The following is a 22,741-nucleotide window of genomic DNA, read 5'->3' as shown; positions in this document are numbered from 1 at the left end:
AATAAACGTACCAGAGAAGAAATCGGGGAGAGAGAGAGTGATGATGAAGATTGAAGAAGAAGAAGAAGATACTGAATGATGAAAATTAAGCCTTTATCAGAAGACAGAGAGGACGGAGGAGTTTCCACGAAAGTCACAGACTTGGCTATTTTTTTTTTATATATTTTTTTTTCTTTCTTTGCCATTTTCTATTATTTTTCACTGTTTTTGTAAATATTTTAAGTCATCCAAAAAGACACTTATACCTTTGCAACCTTGAACCTCCTTTGAGATTTGGAGACCAAATTTGAAGAACTTAACTGTTAATTTAGTACGAAATCATTTTTAAATGAGTTTTCACAGAAACCTGAGTCCGTTTGTAATATCTCTTTGTTTTTGACGTCGACCTGTAACTTAAAGATTTATAGTAGACGATTATGTTGTAAAATTACAGATTCCACACCAATATATGTTATTTTTTGTTAAGTAGTTATATAACATATATTTCTGAATATTTTATAATTTATACGTTTTAGATTATTTATTAATTCCATGGCTTAATTAATAATATAATTGTCGAATATGCTAATATAATTGGTAAATAGATGAATAATACTCTCTCTGTTTCATAAAAATTGTTTCATAAAAATTGTTATTTAGACACATTTCACACCTATTAAGAAAATGTGTAATAGTTCTATACTAACCCTTATTAATACATATAACAATTTTCTCTTTCTAACTAATACACTAAAAAACTAAGATTATAATTGGAATTTTGTTTAATAATTTACATTGGAAATACAAAGTGACAATCTTTTTAAAACAAAAATAAAATCCTAAAATAATATTTTTTAGAAAACAGAGGGAGAGGGAGTAGTTAAATGTTCATCACATTTTTTCCTTAAAGACATACTTCACCTTAATATATAAATTTCATCATTCTATTTCCTTTATGATATATAGATAGATATATTGATGTCAAGATAGATAAACCAACTTAAACGAACTCATTTCCAAATATATTGAGGTTTTCATGGAATATGGGTTAACACAATTCATAATAAGTTCTAATAATAAGTTGACCCTTAAAATATTTTAGAACAACTGATTAAATGAAAATCGTAATCATGTGACCTAGCTAATTGCAGATTGATGAAAGAATTGTTTTAACTTCTATTTTAAAAAAAAAAAATTTCACATCGCACAAGTTTTAAACTATTGAAAATATGATCGTTATTCCACTATAAAGAAACTGAGACTGCAACTAAGCAAAATTTAATAGATTAATGAGCATAAATAAATTATATAAATATTGCAAAACGTGTTGGAGCGAGCTAACTATAATGACAAAGTCTCCCTAAACACCAAAAATAAAGTCAGGAAAAAAAGACGAAGATACATTGCATAGCCATCATAATCATTATCAAAAGCTATCCTTCAATGTTTCCTTCTGCACATCTAGTTCTCCAATAACTTAGGATTCTGCTCGAACACTAAACAAAATATTTCAAATTTCAAAACTAAACATTAGGTTTTTAGATATAATCGAGACTTATTCGTTTGGTGGATGCCTCTTTGGCCTCTTCCAAATAGTGTTCTTCCACAACATTTGCACCCGATTGAATAGTAGCCATCTCGCATTCGCCATTATAATTTTGTAATGCATGAGATAGTTTTATACCTTCACCATCAATTTACAACAATTTAATTGTGATAAACAAAAGAAAATAGTGTTTATACCTTCATCATCCGCCATGTAACCAAATATCCAAGAACAAATACATAATAAAACTTGGACATTACTATGTATAGAATTCGACTATGTTATATATTTGTTTATCACATGAGATCCAATATTGAAAAAAAATTAAGAACCCATAGTGGTGATTTGCCATGTATGTTAGCGCACCGAATCAATGTACACTATTTTCTTTTTAGTAATGCAAAACATTGAAATTAGGATGGTTTCTCATAGCTACATTGATACTCCAAAGACATATCTAAAGTCGACTTCTACAATATAGTAATTCGAAACATCATCTAAGTAAATGCTTTATTATTCAAAACTTAAACATGTTATGATCTGGAGAAAAAGAAATAGAAACTTACATCTTGCACGCCCAAGTTTCATCTTCTTCACCTAGCAACACGAGAGTGTAATCTTACCAAACTTACAACTGGAGTAAAAAAATGTATATATTTTGAAAAGCTTATAAAGTTACATTTGAGGTGCTCTGTTTTTGCTATTGAAGTGAGTGGATCAAATTCATTATACCAACACTTCAAAAGTTTGAATTTCATCATAGGATCTAAAACAACACACATTGCAATACTAATTGGTCCCAATATTTATCAAACTTCTTTCTCCTCTTAGAAATCATCTCTCAATTGGCGTTATCGTCGTTGCCTCTATTCACTTCCAACAAACACTGAATCTTTCAAATATGTTTAAAATATAATTTAGATGTTCTATAACCTCTCCCAGACATTAAAGTGGCAATACTATAATAAATCCACTCGATCATGTATCAAAGACATATCCTATTTGAGTTTTGAAAATCCACTTGATTGAAAAAATCATATATAATGTTTGAGCAAGTGTGAACAATCATAATTATCAATACGAGATTTTTAGTAGATTTTTTTTTTCACTTATGGGAGCTTAATTTGCAATTTTGCATGCATGTAGTCTAATCATGCGTGGATATGCAAAAAAAAAAATAATTGAAGTTTAAGGTATGCTAGGTTTGATCATTCCCATTGTTCTATCTAAATGAAACCAATGAATTTTGTGGCACAGTTTCGATTTCTCAGCATATATTCTATATTTCTATTTATGGATATGAAACTCAATTGGGAGCTTGGAACGGAGCTTATTACAAATTTCCTAAGATGATGGAATGACATGAACGATATAGCGTTACTTAAATCTCATATAAAAATAGTTAATTATTAGAAAGTTTAAAACATTTTAATTAAAATTACCCTAAAATTTCTTTTGTACTGGTGAGTTTTTTGTTTTGTTTTTGTTTTTGTTTATTGTCTTAAAAATATCGAAATGTGATAAAAGAAGACATTGTCCGTGAGTATTTCATGAACCAACCCACGTGTTCTCTTCCTCTTTTTCTTCTCCTTTTTTTTTCCAAATTTTGTGCTCCATAATTTCAGACCGATATAAGTTTGGAAACTAAAACAGGAAATTTTTAGACAGCTAATTAATAATAGTATTGTTAATTAAGTGCAAATAGAGACCGTTGACTGTGTCGTGTCCCTTGTCGTACGTTTATCTTACGGCTCCTCTTTCTTAGCCGTCGGATCTGTAGAGCAGTGTCAAGATTTTGTCATAGTTCATCAAACTGTACAACAACGTATTTCATAATCCAAAATTTCTTAAAAACAAAGTCAACTCAATTCTTAGTTGATTATAAATAAAATTTTAACATTGAATTCAAACTAGTAAGACCATTGAATATGGAAGATATGGTCAACCTAAAAATCAGGTCAACTATCTTCCCATCTGTAAAATTTATCACATGCAAAAAAGTTTGTAATTAAAGGATCTTTCATGTCAACGCATTACCATGAATCTATTTTGTTTTATTTGTTTCTTTTGTATTATGGGAATACTCTCTTGGTATAACACCTATGTTTTTTTATTTCTTGCGCGAATGAAAATTTCGTATATTTGGTAGATAATTTGTTTTTTAAGTCCTCAAAATCATCTGTACCTTGAACAATTGGGGTTACGTTCTCCCGGAAGCGATAATGCAACCCGTCACTTTCCTCAAATTTTTTTAAAGGAAAAACCGTATACTCAATAAAAACCAGGTTAATTAAATATCTTCCCATCTTTATTGTAAGTTTATCACAAGCAAAATACATTGGTAATCGAAGGATCTTTCATGTTAAAGCAAGAAGCTACTAGATTTTTTTTTTTCTTTCTTTTCAGATTGCTAATCGAAACCATTTTTATCGAGAGAATGCTTCCTTGTTCGACACCGACGATTTTCTGATGCGCGATTGAAGCTTTAATATATATAGAAAATACGTCAAAAAAAAAAATACACATTGTTTTTTTTTTTTTGTAACTAGGAAATACTCTTCACCCCAAAGCTTTGATATATAGAGCATGTGAAGCCTTAATTAGCATAAGGTCATATAATATTTCAAAAAGGATCACTCGTAAAAAACTAGTGATGGTTTTGGTGGTATTGCTCTGTTCTCTATTATATATCCAACATGGATCCATTCGACAAGAGAGTTTTGACTTTGTGTTTTTTTTTAATGTATTTATAATTTATATATATTTATATCCTAAGATAATCTCTGTTTAAACAAAATCAGGTTCAGGTAGTTGGTGAAAGAAAAAAATATCAGGTCAAAGACTTTGTTATTTTGTTGTTCTTTCAACGTAACGTTTATGATTAGTTTATGTTTATCAGAAAAACCTCGATCCCTTGCTTTATCATAGAGTGGGTCTATTTATGAAACATATGATTGGGCTTTGTGTGGGCCGGACACGGGTTGATTTGTCTCGGCTACGTCGGATTGGTGGGCTGACGGTTTTTGACATTTTGTATATGTTACCAACCTCGAAGATCTCTCTGTTATTTTTTTCCCCTCACCAATTGTCAATTGATAAAGGATAACTGAAACAATCTTAAATCCACTGCAACAATTTGGGTTTCTCTTGTGATAAAACAATATCTTGGCACTACATTGCTCATGTTCTTAGATGCTTTATCTTATACAGGATGAGTATCCTATTGGCAGCATCTTCTGTTGTCGTGTTCATTGATTTAAAGCTGTACACATGTGAGAGACAGACTGGTTGAGTAAACTTATGTGTGTTTTCAGAGATTCTCCTAGAATTACAAGCTCATGTACATATATTTTAAACCCAAATTGTTTAGTTATATCCGGACCTTATATATATATGTTCGAAGTTCTAATGCTTTCTTTTCAATATCTAGTTATTTGAATTGCTCTTTGTCTCTGCATACTAGAACAAAGAAACAAAAGGGAGAACTAATTAACATTATCATTTAATGATTTTTTTTGGTTTAAATCATTTAATGGTCTTTGCTTCATTTCTTATTATATTTTTGATTTTGTAAGTAATTTTTTTTATTAAGAGATTCTTTGGAAAATAATTGTGTTCAAAATTAACATATTAACCGTATCAAATGATGAGAATAATCAAGAGAAGAGTGGGATTGAAGTGTAATTCGAAATACTGTCTATAAAATGATGAGACTAATCAAGAGAAGAGTGGAGATTGAAGTGTAATTTTTCAAGTACTGTATATAACCTAAAGAGCATATAAAATTTGAATTAGGTTTAATAATCCAATGAACTGTATATAACCTAGAGGCTAGAGAGGATATAAATTTTGAATAAGGTTTAATAATCCAGTGAAAAAGATGGTTTGTTAGAAATTAGAAGGAAGAAAAAAAGAAAGTTGAGTAGTTGTGTAAAGTGAGGTAATCCAATGAAAAAGAATCCTTAAAAAAGCTACAAACTATATATATAATAAAAATCTGGATGCATGAGTAGTGCCACGTAGCCGCTTCTGCTCGGTGCCATCCTCTCTCTCCTCTCACTACTCCCCACTCTCCCCATCTCCTTCTCTCTTGGATTCTCTCAGATTCCATGGAAGCTTCAAAAAGCTGATTCGTGGAGCAGTTTTTCCTTCACTCTCAGATTCTGGATCCGTGGTACAATCGCGTTTTCTCCCCGATCCATTTCTTAAAATCCGATTCGATTCTATTGTCAGAGCTCTGAGAATCCTAGGAATCCTTGATTTGATTTGATATATTTTTTTGTTTTTCCTCTTCGAGTCGATTCGAGAAGATGCCTGTTAGTTTTTCTCTACTTTGATCCGTTTTCGTTGTTCGGATTTTGATGAATCGGATTGTTTAGGAACTAAGATTTGGATCGCTTCTTAAATTTTGTTTCGTCATTGTTCATGATTCGGTGGTTAAATTCTACCATCGTAATCGCTGAATAAGCAGGATCTAGTTAATTGAATAATTCAAGGCCAGAATCATCTCAACTTCATTTGAATGTATCTGTATCGATGAGGTTTTGCTATCTTAAATTGGTTTTCGTAGCGATCCAGGATCTGTGTTGAGTTTATCATCATTTGATTATCTTAGCTCATATGTAGACGATGATCATGTTCTGTACTGTTTAAGTAGCTCATATCCTCCAATCTAATCATAGATCAATTTTACTAATGATATATCAATATTGTTTTGTTTATTTACACAGCTCCTGCATTGGAGAAACTGATTAAGTTAAGACCTGCCTGATGGTATGCAGCAGTTTCATAAGGAGTGTCATTGTTCAGGCTGGTCATATTGGGGTTTTGGCTCAAGGAAGACATCAGTTTAGCCATATTAAGAAGACCTTTAGTTTTGGTAAGAAGACCTTTAGTTTTGGTATCGAATTTAGAACCAGTGCAGCAAAGATGATGGTCGATTCTTGTTCCGGAGAGAAACGAGTATCCTTAGTTGATATGCCGCCTGAGAAAGTTGATGATGGCGGATACATCGGTGGTGGTTGGAAAAAGTGAGTAAGATCTCACTTGTAAGATCCCCGTGCCTTAGCAAATGTCTAGGCTATATATCAATCATTTGTTTTTAAAGTATTCCTTAATAAAAGTTGCTTGCAATGACAGTGATGAAGGAAGCTTGAGCTGTGGGTACTGTAGTTTCAGAGGGAAAAGGTCTACGATGGAAGATTTCTATGATGTCAAAGCTTCCAAGATTGATGGCCAAACAGTTTGCATGTTTGGAATATTTGATGGTTAGATTCTATGTTTTGTTTTCCTTTTTTATTGATATAAACGAAGAGGAAATGTTAGTGTTGCATTGTGGACAAATATGATCAGTGTTAAAGTCTGGTTTACAACTGGCCATATACTCATTGTATCTATCTCAACGTAGAATCGTAGAGTGGCTGAACTAAAACATAGTCCAGCTTAGAAAACTGGCCACACCCTATATGCTATGTCTACTTTTATAAGAAGGATCTTGAATTGCCTTAGGTAGGGTTCCGTATTTGTACATGCTGACTGCTGCTTCTGGGTTTTATAGTAGACTGATTAGGATATTAAAGCCTGCACTACACAGCTGAACTATCAATATGCGTTCATATAATACTCAGCAGCAGAATCCTATGCTATTGACTTGATCCTTATTTGTCTTCTTCTAATACCTGAAGCTTTAATCATCACAGGACATGGTGGTTCACGTGCTGCTGAGTACCTGAAGGAACACCTCTTTAACAATCTTATGAAACATCCACAATTTTTGACAGACACGAAGCTGGCATTAAGTGCGCTCTATATCTCTTGACATAAGATTTGTTTTAATCTCAGAACTATGAGCTCACATAGATTGATACAAGTCACTGGTTCACCTTCTAGCTTGACCAAATTTGCAGGTGAAACATATAAACAAACTGATGTAGCATTCCTTGAGTCGGAAAAGGATACATACAGAGATGATGGCTCCACAGCATCTGCTGCGGTGTTGGTGGGGAACCATTTGTATGTTGCAAATGTCGGAGACTCAAGGACAATAGTTTCTAAATCTGGAAAAGGTCAGTCTTTCATTTTTTTTTAAAAAAAGCTTCAGTAAAAACTGTGTTCTGTGAGTAGTGAATGGTTTCTTTTGATTGGTCACAAGCCTTTTTTGCTTTTTTTCCATGAGGACGCCCTTTTCAACATTACTGTTTTGTGTTTTGCAGCAATCGCGCTATCTGATGACCATAAGCCGAATAGAAGCGATGAAAGGAAGCGAATTGAAAACGCTGGTGGTGTTATCATGTGGGCAGGTAATCTAAAACTATAAAGAAATCGTCCCTTTCTTCTGAACATGACATAATGAGATTGCATAAATTTCCCTCCTGAGTTAGATCACTAGCTTCATTAATTGATTCACTGGAGATGCTTTTAGAGAGAGGCATTGTATATGTTGGGTTATTCATGCTTTAAACATCCACTGTGAGGGAAAAATTAGTATTCTCCTCTGGATCTTTATATCAGCAGGGGCTTGAAACAAATATAATCTGGATTTGCTTGTCAGGAACATGGAGAGTAGGTGGGGTGTTGGCAATGTCCCGGGCCTTTGGTAACAGAATGCTGAAGCAATTCGTTGTTGCTGAACCCGAGATACAAGTAACCGCTTCTAACTGCTATATCCCTAAGGGTGTTATGTAGTTTTCCTTTGAGTCTCTGAGTTTTTGTGAACACACCTCTGCTTATGTTTTGCAGGATCTAGAAGTAGATCACGAGGCCGAGTTACTTGTGCTTGCAAGTGACGGTTTATGGGATGTAGTACCAAATGAGGTATGATTCAACCCAATCTTGTATCTGTTTCCGGTTTAATCAGGAATTTAGATGTTTCTAATCTTCGGTATCGGATTCAGGATGCGGTATCGCTTGCACAGAGCGAGGAGGAACCGGAAGCAGCCGCCCGCAAGTTAACCGACACTGCCTTTACTCGTGGCAGCGCAGACAACATCACATGCATTGTTGTTAAATTTCATCATGATAAAACCGAATCTCCCAAAACCGAACCAATCGCCATGGCTGAAACAGAGCAGGAACTGAACACCAAAGCTGAACCAGAACCGGAATCAAACCTCAATGCTGAACCGGAAACCGATTCAAGTCCCAAAGCTGAACTGGAACCGAAAGCAGAAGCTACACCCGATACAAAACCAGAAACCGAACCAGAGACCAAGGGTGAGAAGCCGGGTGAGTAAAGTAGCTGGGGAAGGTGTGCAAATCCATGTGCAAACAGTTGAATATAAAATTGCTTAGTAGTTGTGTGCTTTGTGGCTACATGTAACGTGTGTGGGGATTTGTGTTTTGGTTTTGGTTGTGTGTTGCCATTCACATGCCTGCCTTGAGGACAACGACAACCATTTGACCTGTCCTCGATTTTTGTCTATTCATTTTGTTCTATTTTGTTTGTTGGTGCTTCCCACACCAAAAAAAAACACACACATTTGTTCTGTTTCTCCCACTTCTTTAATTTCTATCTTTATTAAAAAAAAATACCGTCCAATGTTTTGTAATTCCTCCCCATCTTTTGTTTTAATCATAAAACAAACGGTTCAAAGCATCACTTCGCAGATTACGTGCTTTATGGTCAAGTAGTTTAGTTTGATAGATGGGTTTCATAAATTCCGTAGATGAAATTGATCTCGCTTTCATGTTCATGAACAAAAGCTGTTTGCTTTACGGCTCATTCTGTTTTAACGTATTAGTCTAGTATCGTCCTTTCTTAAAAGATCTACGGATAATATGTTCATCAAAGTATATACAAGGATTAAACACATTACGACACCTCAGATAGCTGTTTGGTTTGTATATGTATTTAATTTTCAACTTGAGTAAAGTTGTAGAAGATATCATTTAAACCAAACGTAAGAAAAAGAAAATGATATGAACCAAGTATTAATTCATCTGAAAATTTCAAATGGACTTTTTTTTTGGAGATGTAGAAAGTAAAAGCGTTGAATATGGAAATATTCAAATATATATATATATATATATATATATATAGTTGGTCAAACCTACGTTTGAATGATACTACATTTTAATTATAGAATATTACGACCAGGTTTTATTATAAGAACTAGTGCGAGAATGAGCACTTAGCTAAGCTTAATGGCTACAAAGACATCAAATTTGGTTACGGTTCTTTTTTCTTTGTTTTTTCTGCTTTTACTTGTCTCTTCTCAAGTTGGAGTTGCCGAAGCCAAACGCCACAAACGTGGTGAGTATTATTTACTCATTTACATGCGTTCTCATATTTCCATTTTTCTTTTACCAGCACAATTCTCTCAATCTAAAAAGCAAGCATACACATAAAACCTCTCAATGACCTCCCACGATTGAGGGTATTTAGGATTATAGTGGAGTATTTTATCCGAAAATTTAGTAAATTTTGAGGGTGTTTAGGATTACAGTGGAGTGTTTAATCCAAAATTTTAGTAAATTACCTAGAACTCTATTAATATCACCTAAAAAAAAACTCTATTACTATCATAAAATGTTTTTAATTATGTATATCTCCATCTATTTTCTATCTCTCAACTTTCAAGGTTCATATCCTGCAATAACGTGCATATATGACCATATAGATCTCTTTACGGGCGCCATCTCATGTATACATATCATTCTTTTATTATATTTGTCATCACATTTTTTATAATGTATGTTCTTTTTTTTTTTTAATTATTCAATTTCATGTAGGTAACAAATTACCTCCTCGGTTACCTCCTCCGATTTATATACCGCCTTCTAAATCGCAAAGAGGAAAAGGGCCATAAGCCTATGTCTCTTCTCCGAAAATAATCCAGAAGAGCTCAAAGAATGCATAAGATAGTTTTTAAATATATAAGGATCAAGATTATTATCTCGTATCGTATGTACTCGTTGGACTTTTTCTAGATCATTATGGAAATATTTAATCATGTAACTATATTTCGTTAAAATATGACTCTCTTATATAATAAAAGAGAAATTTTTTAATAAATTGATTATCTAACTCTCTTTTTTTTTCTTTCATAAATTCTAGTTTTATTAGACCAAGTATCCATATATTCAATATTTTTTCTTTGACTGTAAATCCGTAATGATTCAAACGTCGGTCTTTTTTATTCAAATCTGGTCCATAGCACTATAATTTATATGTCACGTATAAGGGAATCCTCAATGTAGAGACCTCCATTGGTCTCCAAATCAATTTTTTATTAATATTTGATCAAAAAGTGGATTTAGAAACTGTATGTAGAATAGAAACCCTCATTTGTGATGTGTGCAATGGGAGAGATGCATTTGGGTCTCTAAGAGAACTTTTTTTTTAGAAAATAAAGAAATATGTTTTAATAAGAAGTACATTTTATTCAATAAAACTCATGTAATACATTGAAATGGGAGAAATAAACATACAACATACAAATTTTATGAAAAACTTAAGTAATATTTTGAGTGAATCCAAATTTCTGCCAAATATGCTCCAACAAATCTGCCTGAAACCGATCATGTATTTTTTTATCACGAACTCTCAACCGATTATCCATCAGATTTCGGATATTTGTTGTCATAGTTGTTGAGTACGACTGAGCTTCTTGTGAACTACTAGTTCCTTCTCCTTGTTGAAATTCCGAAAAATTATTTTGCGTGCGTGCATCTCTCTCGTCTTCAACTATCATATTATGGAGGATGATACAAGCTCGAATAATTTTGCCTATTTTAGCTTTATCCCAGAAAAGAGCCGGGTTTTTAAAAATTGCAAACCGAGATTGCAAAACTCCAAAAGCACGTTCGATATCTTTTCGAACGGAATCCTGACGCTCAGCAAATAAAGTAGCTTTCTCACCTTGTGGAAGTGGAATTGATTTGATGAACGCTGCCCAATTTGGATATATACCATCGGTGAGATAGTATGCCAGATTGTAATTTCTTCCGTTGACAGAAAAATTTACTTCCGAGGCTCTACCTTGTAAGATATCATCAAATACGGGTGAACGGTCTAGAACATTTATATCGTTTAGTGTACCTGGAGATCCAAAAAAAGCATGCCAAATCCAAAGGTCATATGAAGCGACGGCCTCTAAAACGATAGTTGGTTTTCCTGCCCCACGAGTATATTGTCCTTTCCAAGCGGTTGGACAGTTCTTCCACTTCCAATGCATGCAGTCTATGCTTCCTATCATTCCCGGGAATCCGCGTTCTTCTCCAACGTATAGTAAACGGTTTAGATCCTCCTATGTTGGTCTCTGCAGATACTCATCCCCGTACAAATTGATTATTGATTCAAGACCGAGCAGTTGTTTCACCGAGCCTAAGATACTCATCGACCGTATCAGCTGCACCACCATATGCCAACAGACGGATTGCAGCTGTACACTTCTGTAGTGTAGAGAGTCCTGGTTTCCCCAAAGCATCTCTCTTCTGACGAAAGAATCTAACTTCATTGGAAAGTTTTTCGATAATACGGACAAACAAAGACTTGTTCATCCTAAACCTCCGTCTGAAATAAGTTGCAGGATATGTAGGAATATCACTAAAATAATCGTTCCACAGACGATTGTGGCCTTCCTGACGATCTCTTTCAACGTAAGCCCTTCTTTGTTTAGGTCTGCTTGTCTCTTGGTCCTCTCCATAACTGTTGAACATATTTTGGAAAGTTTCCTGAAAATATTGCTCGAACATTTTGCCCATATAGTTGCCCATATAGGTCTCCATATTTTGCTCACCATAACCATCGTTTTGGTTATCTTCTGGGTTATCATTTGGATTATTTGATGATGAGGCCATCCGGTTGGTTGCGGGGATTAAAAATATGTAAAGAAAGGGTTTAGGTGAAGGAGTTGGAAAAAACTAAACTTAGAAGAAGTAGAATATAAGCAGAAATAGAGTAAAATCAGAAACTATGAAGAAGTGTTTTTCTAACTTGAGGAAAGCAATGGTTTTATAACATTGTCTCGGTTACATTCAAAGGTTTGGAAAAAAAAAAGAACAATTCCTTTGTGGTCTACAACAAAAAAGTACTAAAAGACATAAAATGGACTGCTTTATTGTCCACTCAAACGATTCCCTGACTCTGAAAATAGTTGTGTCCAACGCATCCCTGACTCAGCATTGCTGTTTGCATACATATCCCAAATATTCCCTGAAAAAGAAAAGAAAGCATAATGGTCGAATATAAGAACAACATAATGCGAGATATTTACTTGAAAACAACAACATAATGCTCGAATATCATAAGAACAACCAAAGCAAGACATAATCATACAATCACAAGTACAAACCTAACTAATCAGAGAATAGTTCTTGAACAAGCTTCTTCTTCACAGTTTCCTCATAATCAGCTAATGGCTCCTTCCTCGCCATTAGAGTGTCAAGTAGTGCCATTTCGTTAAGCCTTTCTTGCATGGCCATCTCCTTTTCCCTGATGACCCACATTCCCTCGAACTCACTTAGCGTCTTCCCTTCAGGGTTAGTTTTCTTGGTCGTCGCCTTTGCCGCCTTGATTCCAATAGGCCGAGTGCTAGGTTGTCCTTGTTCACCGAACCTTATTTCCTCCACTTCAGCAGTCGGTGCATTTGAAACAGCATCAGTTCTTCTTTTTTTTGAAATCCCATCGGTTTTTGCAGTAGAAAGTTCAGACCATTTCTGGTCATTTCGCAACTCCTTCCATGTGTGTTCTAAGTTGAACTTCTTCTTCTGATCTTGGAAGTATATTTGGTGAGCCAGCTTGAGCACATCATTGTCATTCATACCACTGGTCTTCTCTCGCGTAGCTGTTTCAAAGGCTCCGCAGAACTTGCACACAATGTCTTTGATCTTGTGCCATCTCTGCTTGCATTGCCCTGATTCGCGTGGTATATCCAGCTTCGCCTCTTTCATGTTGTCAGCATAATATAGTGCGATCCTCTTCCAGAATGCGCAAGACTTTTGCTCATTACCCACAACTGGGTATTTGCTTGTGTTAAGCCAAGCGCTTATGAGGAGGACGTCCTCGTTCGGTGCCCAAGTTCTTCTATCACCGCGCTGACTGAGAATTTCATGAAGGGAAGCAGGTTACGAACACTGCGTGCTAAATACAGGGAGTTGCTCCACTGAGGGAAAGCCATCATTGAAAGATGGCTCTTGTTGACTATTTAGTAGGTCAACAAAGTTAGCCGGTTGCGAATATGGATATGAATCCATTTGAAAAAGTTTAGAAACGAATGAAAGAGATATGGAAGCGAGATGAAAGAGGCTGAATGAAAGAGTATAGAAACGAGTGAAAGAGATAGGTAAAAGAGACTTGGAAGACTGAAAGCGAGAGCCAAAGTAAAGAGAATAAGGAATAATAGAGGAAGAATGCTGATAAATAGGGTTTAGAAGTGGTAGACTTAATGACAAAATTAAAGGAAGTTAAAGCAAACGACCTACCAAAATATCACACAAGTTCGACATGACACAAACCTAAAAGGCAATGAACACCATTATATCACTTTAATTCCAAAATCTAATCAGCATTTATGACAACCTAAAAGCCAAACCCATTTCTTTCTAATCACTAATGACAACAACCAAAGAGTAAACTAAATGCCAAACTTACCATTAGAAATGAAGTCGGAGAAAGACTCTTGTTTAACCAGCTTCTAGTTAGACCCGAACCAATAGCATCACACGATCAGCTGATAAGAAAACAAACATATAAAAGAATAAAACTGTCAGCGACTATTATAGAACAGCTAAATAGAGAAGATAAAGAGAAGATAAAGAGAACAAGAACTTATCTGCTTCAGTAATCCCAAAAAATGGCTAGGATCCTGTCATTCGAACTCACAGACTACACTTCGATATATGAGACAAGCAAAACATAGATTTCCAAATACCAATACAAACGACACAGTAATCCGATAGCAAACATTCATTAAACCCAACCATCATAGTCAACAAAGTCAGATAACAAACATTCAGTGATCAGCCTAAACAACTCGAATGTCAATATGCTAAATCCCATCGCATGAAAACACAAGTGATAATAGCAAAGATAACTAAAAATACAGCAAGGAGCAAATCAGAACCTCGATTCTCAAGTGTTTCTTTCACACCAGCAATCTCACTCTGAATGTACCCGATGAACTCCTCGATCTCGGCAACAGTCTTCTCGACTAAGGTCATGCGATCCTCCAAAGCGTAGAGCCGATTCTCATACGACTGAAGAAGGGCTGTTCTGTTGTCACTAAACATCCTTGAACTCTGCTTGTCAATGCGAATTTGGAGAATGGTGAGCTGCTCTTCAATGGCTTCATCCCACCATTTGCAGATGTGATCCGGCTTATCCTGCAGATTAGATAATTGAAGACATCATCCTTAATGACTTTCTTAGAATATAACTATACATTAAATGAAAACATATAACATCTTACCTCGCCCAGTCTTTCAGGACAACAATAAAACTTCCTCCCAAATGTTGCTGGAGCTGTAGACTCTTCAAGCCTACAACGAAGCCCACATTAGCATCGTTCAGGAATCCCGAAGTCCCCATCAGCCTTTGCACATCCGCTATCAAAGCTTGCTTTGAACGATGAGCTGTTGGTATGGCTTATCGGCATTTGTCTGTAAATAACATGAATAAAACGTTTTCATAACACACAAAAAAATATACATACAAGTACAGAGTCGAAGATCAAACACACCAATGAAAAGCACATAGACTCTAAGGTCAAACAAACATACCAAAAGCACAAATCAAATCCCACAAACCAGCCAAACATATCTTCACCGAAGTCTAAGATGAAATGGACATGGCAACGATGAATCACTCAACCTCAAAATCACCTAAACCATAGATTTCTTCTTCAGATATCATCTAATTAACAAGAAAAAACGAACAAAACAAATATATTTCATCATAATACAAAAGCCCCAATTTTCAGTAACTAGGGTTTGCTCGCAAATTATGGACAAAGAGAGAATCAACCAATTCGTGAATCAAAAGTATATTTCCAGTTCAAATAGTACATACTGCAAGCTAATGTACCCGATATTACGATCTATACATGGAAATTTTATGACAAACGAAAACCCCCAATTTTCAAATTAGGGTTTCATCGCAAATCACCCTAAATCTGAACAATCTGATCCTCATTACAATAAGAAGACGGAGAATCTAACCGTAAAACATAGGAGTCCTCAATTTTGAAATAAAACGAAAAAAATACCATGGAATCGACCAAAGAACAAACAATAAGAGAGGAGTTTTAGGGTTAGAAATGACTTATCTGAAGCCTTTCCCTGACAAGTGGTCGCCGATTTTGGAGATGATGCGAACAAACGTCGCGATTCGTCGGAAAGTCGATCGATCGGAGAAGCAGCACCAACAATCTCTCATAATCGTCGGAGAGGAAATGAAAATGGAAGAAAGAAGTGGTCGGGGAAAAATGAAATCGAAGCAACAAGTTTTTTTTTCCCCAATTACGTGAGCCTATCATCAAACACCACCTGTCCCGAGAAACGTCTTCAAATGTCCCGAAATAAGAAACATCTCGGGCCAAATAGAGACACGGCCCAACTTCTTTATTATTTTGTTTCTACTAAAAACGCAGCCTGTCTCTGCGTTGCGGATGCCCTAAGCCTAAACACCATTGGCTTTACGAATTTAAAAATTAAAATGCTATACGAATGGTATGTTTTGTTCGATGCATAGGGTAATTACCGAAGGAAGAAACATTAATCATTCTGCATATAAGCATTGATCCATGGTTAAGATTTCATAAGGAATGGAAGTAATAAAACTCAGAATCTTACATGTGAGCTTCGATTCAATAGGCTGCTTATAATGAAATTGCAATTCCTCCCCATCTTTTGGTTTTCCACGTTCGTCTCGTCTGTGTGTTGTTTGTTTGTAGATTGCAACTTGCAAGTATATATAATATTACAGTGGTTTGGTCACGTAAAAAGCTAGTGGTTTATAATCGTAAAACAAACTGTTGAAAGCATTCTCTTTTACACATTACGTGCCAAAAACCTAATAGCTTCATGTTTCATACTTCATATATATATATACAGTAAAACCTCTATAAATTAATACTCGATAAATTAATAATCATTATAAATTAATAAATTTTGATGGACCCAAGTCGGGGCCAATGTAAAAATCCATCAAATTCAATAAGATAATGAGATAATAATTTTTTTTCGAAATTCTTATATAAATATTTGGTTCCAACAAAAACATAAATTAATAATTATATAAATTTATGTAAATATATTTAAATATAATATTTTAAAATATGACTAATGTGTTTGTTTTTACTTAGAGTTGAAATCTCATTGGTTCTCATCTCTCCAATTATTATATCAGTAGCTCTTATTGCTGTTTTACTATATACATTCAAAATTATGATAATTTTTTGATGTGATAATTGATTTTCTTACATGTAAATATTTTTAAATGTATTGTAGTATTATCTTTAATTTTATCATCACTAATACTGATAGTAGCCATTGTTTTTTTATAATTTTTAAACTTATGAACATATATATTTTTACATGGAAAATCCAATCTGGTGTTAAAAACTATTTTATTATGATAGTTATGATTGTTAATCATAATTTATATCATAAGATTTGTTAAAATTTTAAAATATAACATTATTCCAAAGAAATTTTAAAAAAATTATATACAAAAAGCAAATTTTCTCTATAAATTAATAATTATTAATTTATATATAAATTAATATCACGATAAATTAATAAAATATCATGGTCTCAACATTATTAATTTATAGAGTTTTTACTGTATATATATAGCATTGTATGCATAACTCTAACGCAGGTGAACTTCCCCACATATAAATTCAACCACTGAAGATTTGTTGAGTGTTAATCCTTTGAGTATGTCTGCAAAAAGAAAAGAAGACAAGAAGCATCAACCAGCAACAAGCAATCAGAAGAAGAATTGAAGAAGGAGCTGATCGTGTTTTTGGAAAGGAAGAAGGAGAAGAGAAAAGTCAAATTGAAGATTAGTCAAAGGAAGAAGTTGGGCTGCTAAGGTTAGTCAATGGGCCTGCGGATCTGCACAAAGCCCAAAAGAACACAGGAATAAGAGTTTGTGTGTAAGTGTAGGACTTGTTATCATTAATTCTAAGAATGAGTAGCTAAAGTAGTAATGAGAGTTGTTAGAAGTCTAAGTTAGAACAGTTGTGTAAGAGAGTCTAAAGTCCTAGAGTTGAGGTGTAGTAATGATGAGAGTTAGTAAGAGTAGTTAGAGGATATCACCTATATGTATGAAGAGAGTGCAATGTAATGAAGATAAGAGAAATGAATGAAAAAGATGAATGTTAAGAAGAAATATCGATCTTGAAAGAAAGAGAGTGAAAGAAAACATATCTTAAAAGAGTGAAGTTCAACATGGTATCAGAGCTATAGTTGTCTGTGTGACCTGTTACAAGAAAACCAAGAAGCAGAAATCAGAAGAAACCAGAAGAAAGGAAGAACAAGAAAGATCAAATGGCGATAAACCTACAGACATCTCAATCGGTGGCTGTATTTGATGGCCAGAACTATGAGTTCTGGGCTGCAAGAATGAGAACAACTCTGAAGAATAAGGAGTTATGGGAGATTGTCAAGACCAGACATGTCTTCGAAGTCACCAGAAACACCAGGAGCTGACAAATCAAAGGAGACAACAAACCTGAAGACTCTCAAAGCCAAAGATACAGCTGCACTCCAAATCATCCAATATGCTGTAGCCGATACTATCTTTGACAAAATCCTCTCTGCAACAACTGTAAAAGAGGCTTGGGATCTTCTGGAGCATTCCTATCAAGGTAATGAAAAAGTAAAAATGGTTAGATTGCAATCTCTTAGAAAAGAGTTTGAAAACTTGAAAATGAAAGAAGGGGAGAAAGTTAAAGCCTATTCTGATAGGATACAAGCTATAGCAAATCAAATGAGAGCTTTAGGAGGAGAAAGATCAAACTTTGACCTGGTAGTTAAGGTGTTAGCTTCTATGCCAAAGAGTTATGCTGGTCTAGCCTCATTAATAGAAGAAAATAAGGATCTCTATACAGTTACTTATGCGGAGCTGATAGGGTCCCTTGAAGCACATGAGAAGAAGTACTTCCCAGATGAAGATAATGGTGAAGGAGCATTTCATGCTCGATTCAAAAACCTGAAAATCGAGAACAATGAAAGAGGCAACTCAAGTCAGTCAAGCTACAGAGAAAAGAGATGGTGTGGATTCTGTAAAAGAGATACACACAATGAAGAAGTGTGTTACTTCAAGAATGGAAAAGGTAGACCTGAGTTCAACAGGAACAGAGACACAAGAAGCTGCTTCACCTGCAGCAAAGTAGGTCATCTGTCCAAGGACTGCAGAAATAGAAGAGCTGAACAAGCTCAAGCGACTCAGGAAGAAGAAGAGTACCACATGTTCTCAGCAAGACAAGAGGAAGAGAAGATACCCGAAGAAAGCATTTGGCTCATTGATAGTGGCTGCACCAATCACATGACACCCAATGAGAAGCTATTCAAGAGACTTGATACAAGCTTTAGAGTACCAATCAGAGTTGGTGATGGAACTGCATTGATAACCAAAGGAAAAGGAGACATTGAAGTGATGACTACTAAAGGCAAAAGGATAATCAGAAATGTGCTTCTAGTGCCTAACATTGCTAAAAATCTCCTAAGTGTTACTCAAATGATTGAGAATGGATACATTGTTACCTTCAAACACAGAAGCTGCATCATTCTGGATCAAGCTGGAAAGAAGATTGCAGAAGTGAAAATGGCAAAGAAAAGCTTTCACCTTCATATGCCATTAAGCAAGAAGGCGATGAATGTTTTGTCTGAACAAGAAGCTAAAACCGACTATGAGGGATCAGGATATGCTGAAGCCCCAAGCTCAATGATATCTCTGCAATGGAAACCTGAAGAGAAACCTGCAACAAGAAAGGAGAAGAAGCCAGTGATCAATGTTGAGAATCAGAGGAAAACTGAGTTCAACAAAAGAGAAATGGAGATTAAGAAAACCAAGGAGGTTGTGCAAGAAACCAGACTTACTAAGACAGTGATCAAGAGTGATACAAATCAACATAAGGAAAACTTATCTCTGAAGGAGAAGGAGAAGAAGCTGATTGATGGAATCATCGGCAGAAATGCAAAAATGGCTCAAGGAAGATTCAACAAGGGTAATGAGAAGACACCATGGAAAGAGAAGTTGATCCAAGAAATTGACAGCATTGGATTCAACTATCCAAGCTTGAAATCCACCAACAAGAACAGCACCAACGAGAAACAGAAGATTCAAGGCTCAAACAAGGAAGAGGTAAAGAAATTACCTGGACGTGAAATGCAGAAGGACGGAGGGAGCAGAGCCTCCACAGTTAAGAACCTGCAGAAAGAAGAGAAGCAAAAATCAATTGAAGTTGACGAGAAAATGGTTCAAGAGAGAAAAACGAAATTGAAAAGAAAAGAAGAAATTGAGTGCGGAAAAACACAGAACAAGGAAGAAATTGAGAAAGTAAACTTACCCAGAAGCTATGCTGATGTTCTGAAGACCAAGGTGATGAAGAGAGAAGAACCAAAGACATCGAGCTACAAAACCCTAAGTTGGAATCAAGGAAACTATTAAAGGCTCAAGAGGGAGTGTTGAGTGTTGATCCTTTGAGTATGTCTGCAAAAAAAAAAAAAGACAAGAAGCATCAACCAGCAACAAGCAATCAGAAGAAGAATTGAAGAAGGAGCTGATCGTGTTTTTGGAAAGGAAGAAGGAGAAGAGAAAAGTCAAATTGAAGATTAGTCAAAGGAAGAAGTTGGGCTGCTAAGGTTAGTCAATGGGCCTGCGGATCTGCACAAGCCCAAAAGAACACAGGAATAAGAGTTTGTGTGTAAGTGTAGGACTTGTTATCATTAATTCTAAGAATGAGTAGCTAAAGTAGTAATGAGAGTTGTTAGAAGTCTAAGTTAGAACAGTTGTGTAAGAGAGTCTAAAGTCCTAGAGTTGAGGTGTAGTAATGATGAGAGTTAGTAAGAGTAGTTAGAGGATATCACCTATATGTATGAAGAGAGTGCAATGTAATGAAAATAAGAGAAATGAATGAAAAAGATGAATGTTAAGAAAAAATATCGATCTTAAAAGAAAGAGAGTGAAAGAAAACATATCTTAAAAGAGTGAAGTTCAACAAGATTAAACTACGGACGGACCTTCTATCAGATCTAGCTTAGAACTTAACCACTAAATACTGATTTCCGAGTCTTCCAGCAACTTCCCGTTGTCTAAAAGTAGTGACTTGAGCATTTAGGTATTTCTTAAAGAATACCAAACCGATGTTCAAAGAGGCTTTTGATCTTTTGTTTCTATTACGTAGATTTGTCAGCTCTCTAATGTTTGAATCATTACATGCTTATTTCTTAATTTCAGCATACACAAAGGATGTCTACAATGTTGCCGACGGTACAAGAATTGTTGATTATGATAACTACCCAAAATGTTCGAATAATGTTATATCCTTTGACCAAAAAAAATTGTTCGAATAATGTTAAAAAAAATTCGAATAAGTTTAGAATTCTAAGCCATTTAGAGAACTTAAATATTTTTTAATAAAAAACATTTTTAACCAATATTTTTTAATAAGAAGGAGATTATCTTTTAATATAAAATATTATGAATTCACTATTCTGAATAGACTATAAATTTTATAATAACATATTTATTTTCAATAATAATTAATTAATAAATAAATAAATTTTCCAAGACAGTTGTGGAAACATGTAATTGGATGAAGTTTCAGAAACATTTCTCTCATAATCTTTCTCTCTATGGTAAAACAGTTGTCCATATCAATAGATGTTATTTATGGTATGCATATCATTTGGTTGCATGAATACAAATTATAAAAAAAATTAAAAATGATTTCTTATTTTATCATGACGACTGACTATAGCATCTACCCTACCAGTGTGTGGTAATGTTGTAGTTGTGTTATCACCAAAGTTGAAATTTGCATCTTGTATGTTACATACCAAAAAAAAAAAATTGTTGAAATATTAAATTAATTTATCCACAAAAGATAAGTTACAAGACTGAAATTGTTGGACGAAAAGATCTTAAATTTTTTTAAGTTTTAGAGCAAAATACAACGATGTTCTAGAGCCAACGTTACATCATCTCTTTGTAGAAGGGTGGCTTTCACTGGCGAAGTGAGTTGATCATATATATACTGATCATGTATATCAGTATATATATATTATTATTATTTATGCAATATCTTGTTAGTTAGTTTCAACAGAATTTATGTTTCCTCGTAAAATATTCTATGTTTAATGTTTATGTTTTCATCTTGCTAGCTACTCTCTTCGACATGGAGACTAGGATTCGTTTCAAATCTTTTTGTTTTTGTTTGTTTAAAACTACTGAAATCGTATACAAAAAATGAAGAAAACCTAGATATTAGTAAAGTGAAATGGTCGAAAACAAATATTACTTTTTTGATACAAGTGACAGTCGTGATCACTGTTTCAAAAACTAAGAAAGTATTTTTCATGCTTAACCACCGAGAAATCTCAACCTTCGTCAAAACTTAACCATAATAAAATATTAACTACAATACAAGAAAATCGGCGAACTACTACCGAAAAAATGTTAAAATTCTGTCGAAAAAGACAATTTTTCATAAGTTTTAAATTGGGTTTTCGCTTATTTGCTGTTTCATCAGTCATACCATTATTAATCCTCGGATTATATTATCAATTATTCACATCGCTAATAAGTTGTTGTTTTGAAGTATATCATACGCCAATATATCAGTCACTTTTTCCTGTTGTTTGCAAGAATCAAGCTTCGTTTGCAGGTATTTTTAGATTTGTATCAAAATCCTGATGTGGCTGATAATTTCTTCTGAAACGAAATGAAATCTAGCTAATATACCCCAAACATATGTGGTTTTTTTTTTGTATTCTAACTTTCTTTAATAAATTTCACAATATAAGTAATTTAAATTTGGTAATATGCATGTGTGAGTTGACAAAAAAAAACAATAAAAATCTGTTTCATTCTTAACCAAATTATAGATTTTTAACCCTTGGTCAAAATTTAATATGGATAAGTAACTATGATTAAGTAACCATGGTTAGGAAAAAAAGTATAGTGAGTAATTTTTTTAACTTTGAATAGATAAAAATAATAAATTTGAGTCATAAATCTTTTCCTCCCTAAAAAGGCATACCATT

General features: G+C 34.3%; 2 protein-coding genes and 1 long non-coding RNA gene across 12 annotated transcripts; 1 reads left to right on the top strand and 2 right to left on the bottom strand.

Annotated features, from left to right (window-relative positions):
- The first annotated feature begins 5,538 nt into the window (after nucleotides 1-5,538).
- LOC18017879 (probable protein phosphatase 2C 76) lies at nucleotides 5,539-9,052 on the top strand. Its single transcript, XM_006401678.2, has 9 exons — nucleotides 5,539-5,699; nucleotides 6,256-6,555; nucleotides 6,665-6,792; nucleotides 7,225-7,323; nucleotides 7,432-7,590; nucleotides 7,738-7,824; nucleotides 8,076-8,167; nucleotides 8,264-8,338; nucleotides 8,419-9,052. Exons 2-9 carry the CDS (start codon nucleotides 6,296-6,298, stop codon nucleotides 8,755-8,757), a joined length of 1,239 nt encoding a protein of 412 aa, XP_006401741.1. The 5' UTR covers nucleotides 5,539-5,699; nucleotides 6,256-6,295; the 3' UTR covers nucleotides 8,758-9,052.
- Nucleotides 9,053-12,316: 3,264 nt separating this feature from the next.
- On the bottom strand, nucleotides 12,317-16,671 carry LOC112086744. The gene is made up of 3 exons (XR_002899605.1): nucleotides 14,935-16,671; nucleotides 14,118-14,848; nucleotides 12,317-12,680 (listed from the first exon to the last, which is right to left on the bottom strand). It is a non-coding gene; the product is annotated as an uncharacterized LOC112086744 (long non-coding RNA).
- A 505-nt stretch (nucleotides 16,672-17,176) lies between these two features.
- On the bottom strand, nucleotides 17,177-20,365 carry LOC112086771. 10 transcript variants are annotated; one of them, XR_002899628.1, is made up of 9 exons: nucleotides 20,044-20,360; nucleotides 19,852-19,904; nucleotides 19,238-19,452; nucleotides 18,976-19,092; nucleotides 18,814-18,883; nucleotides 18,498-18,683; nucleotides 18,204-18,331; nucleotides 18,036-18,106; nucleotides 17,178-17,951 (listed from the first exon to the last, which is right to left on the bottom strand). XR_002899628.1 is itself a non-coding variant. In XM_024156501.1 (5 exons), the coding sequence occupies exons 2-5, from the start codon at nucleotides 19,323-19,325 to the stop codon at nucleotides 18,552-18,554; spliced, it is 378 nt and encodes a 125-aa protein (XP_024012269.1). In that variant the 5' UTR covers nucleotides 19,326-19,904; nucleotides 20,044-20,365; the 3' UTR covers nucleotides 18,343-18,551. The 10 variants fall into 10 exon arrangements, 2 of the variants coding, with proteins under 2 accessions (XP_024012269.1, XP_024012270.1); XR_002899627.1 differs by having other exon boundaries at nucleotides 17,177-17,951; nucleotides 18,774-18,900; nucleotides 19,238-19,904; nucleotides 20,044-20,361; XR_002899626.1 differs by having other exon boundaries at nucleotides 17,177-17,951; nucleotides 18,814-18,900; nucleotides 19,238-19,904; nucleotides 20,044-20,361.
- Nucleotides 20,366-22,741: the final 2,376 nt, after the last annotated feature.

This window comes from Eutrema salsugineum, unplaced genomic scaffold (genome assembly GCF_000478725.1).
Source record: "Eutrema salsugineum unplaced genomic scaffold, Eutsalg1_0 scaffold_2, whole genome shotgun sequence".
Taxonomy (NCBI): Eukaryota; Viridiplantae; Streptophyta; class Magnoliopsida; order Brassicales; family Brassicaceae; genus Eutrema; species Eutrema salsugineum.
The sequence above is the reverse complement of the archived record's forward strand: the minus strand, read 5'-3'. Positions and strand labels throughout refer to the sequence as shown.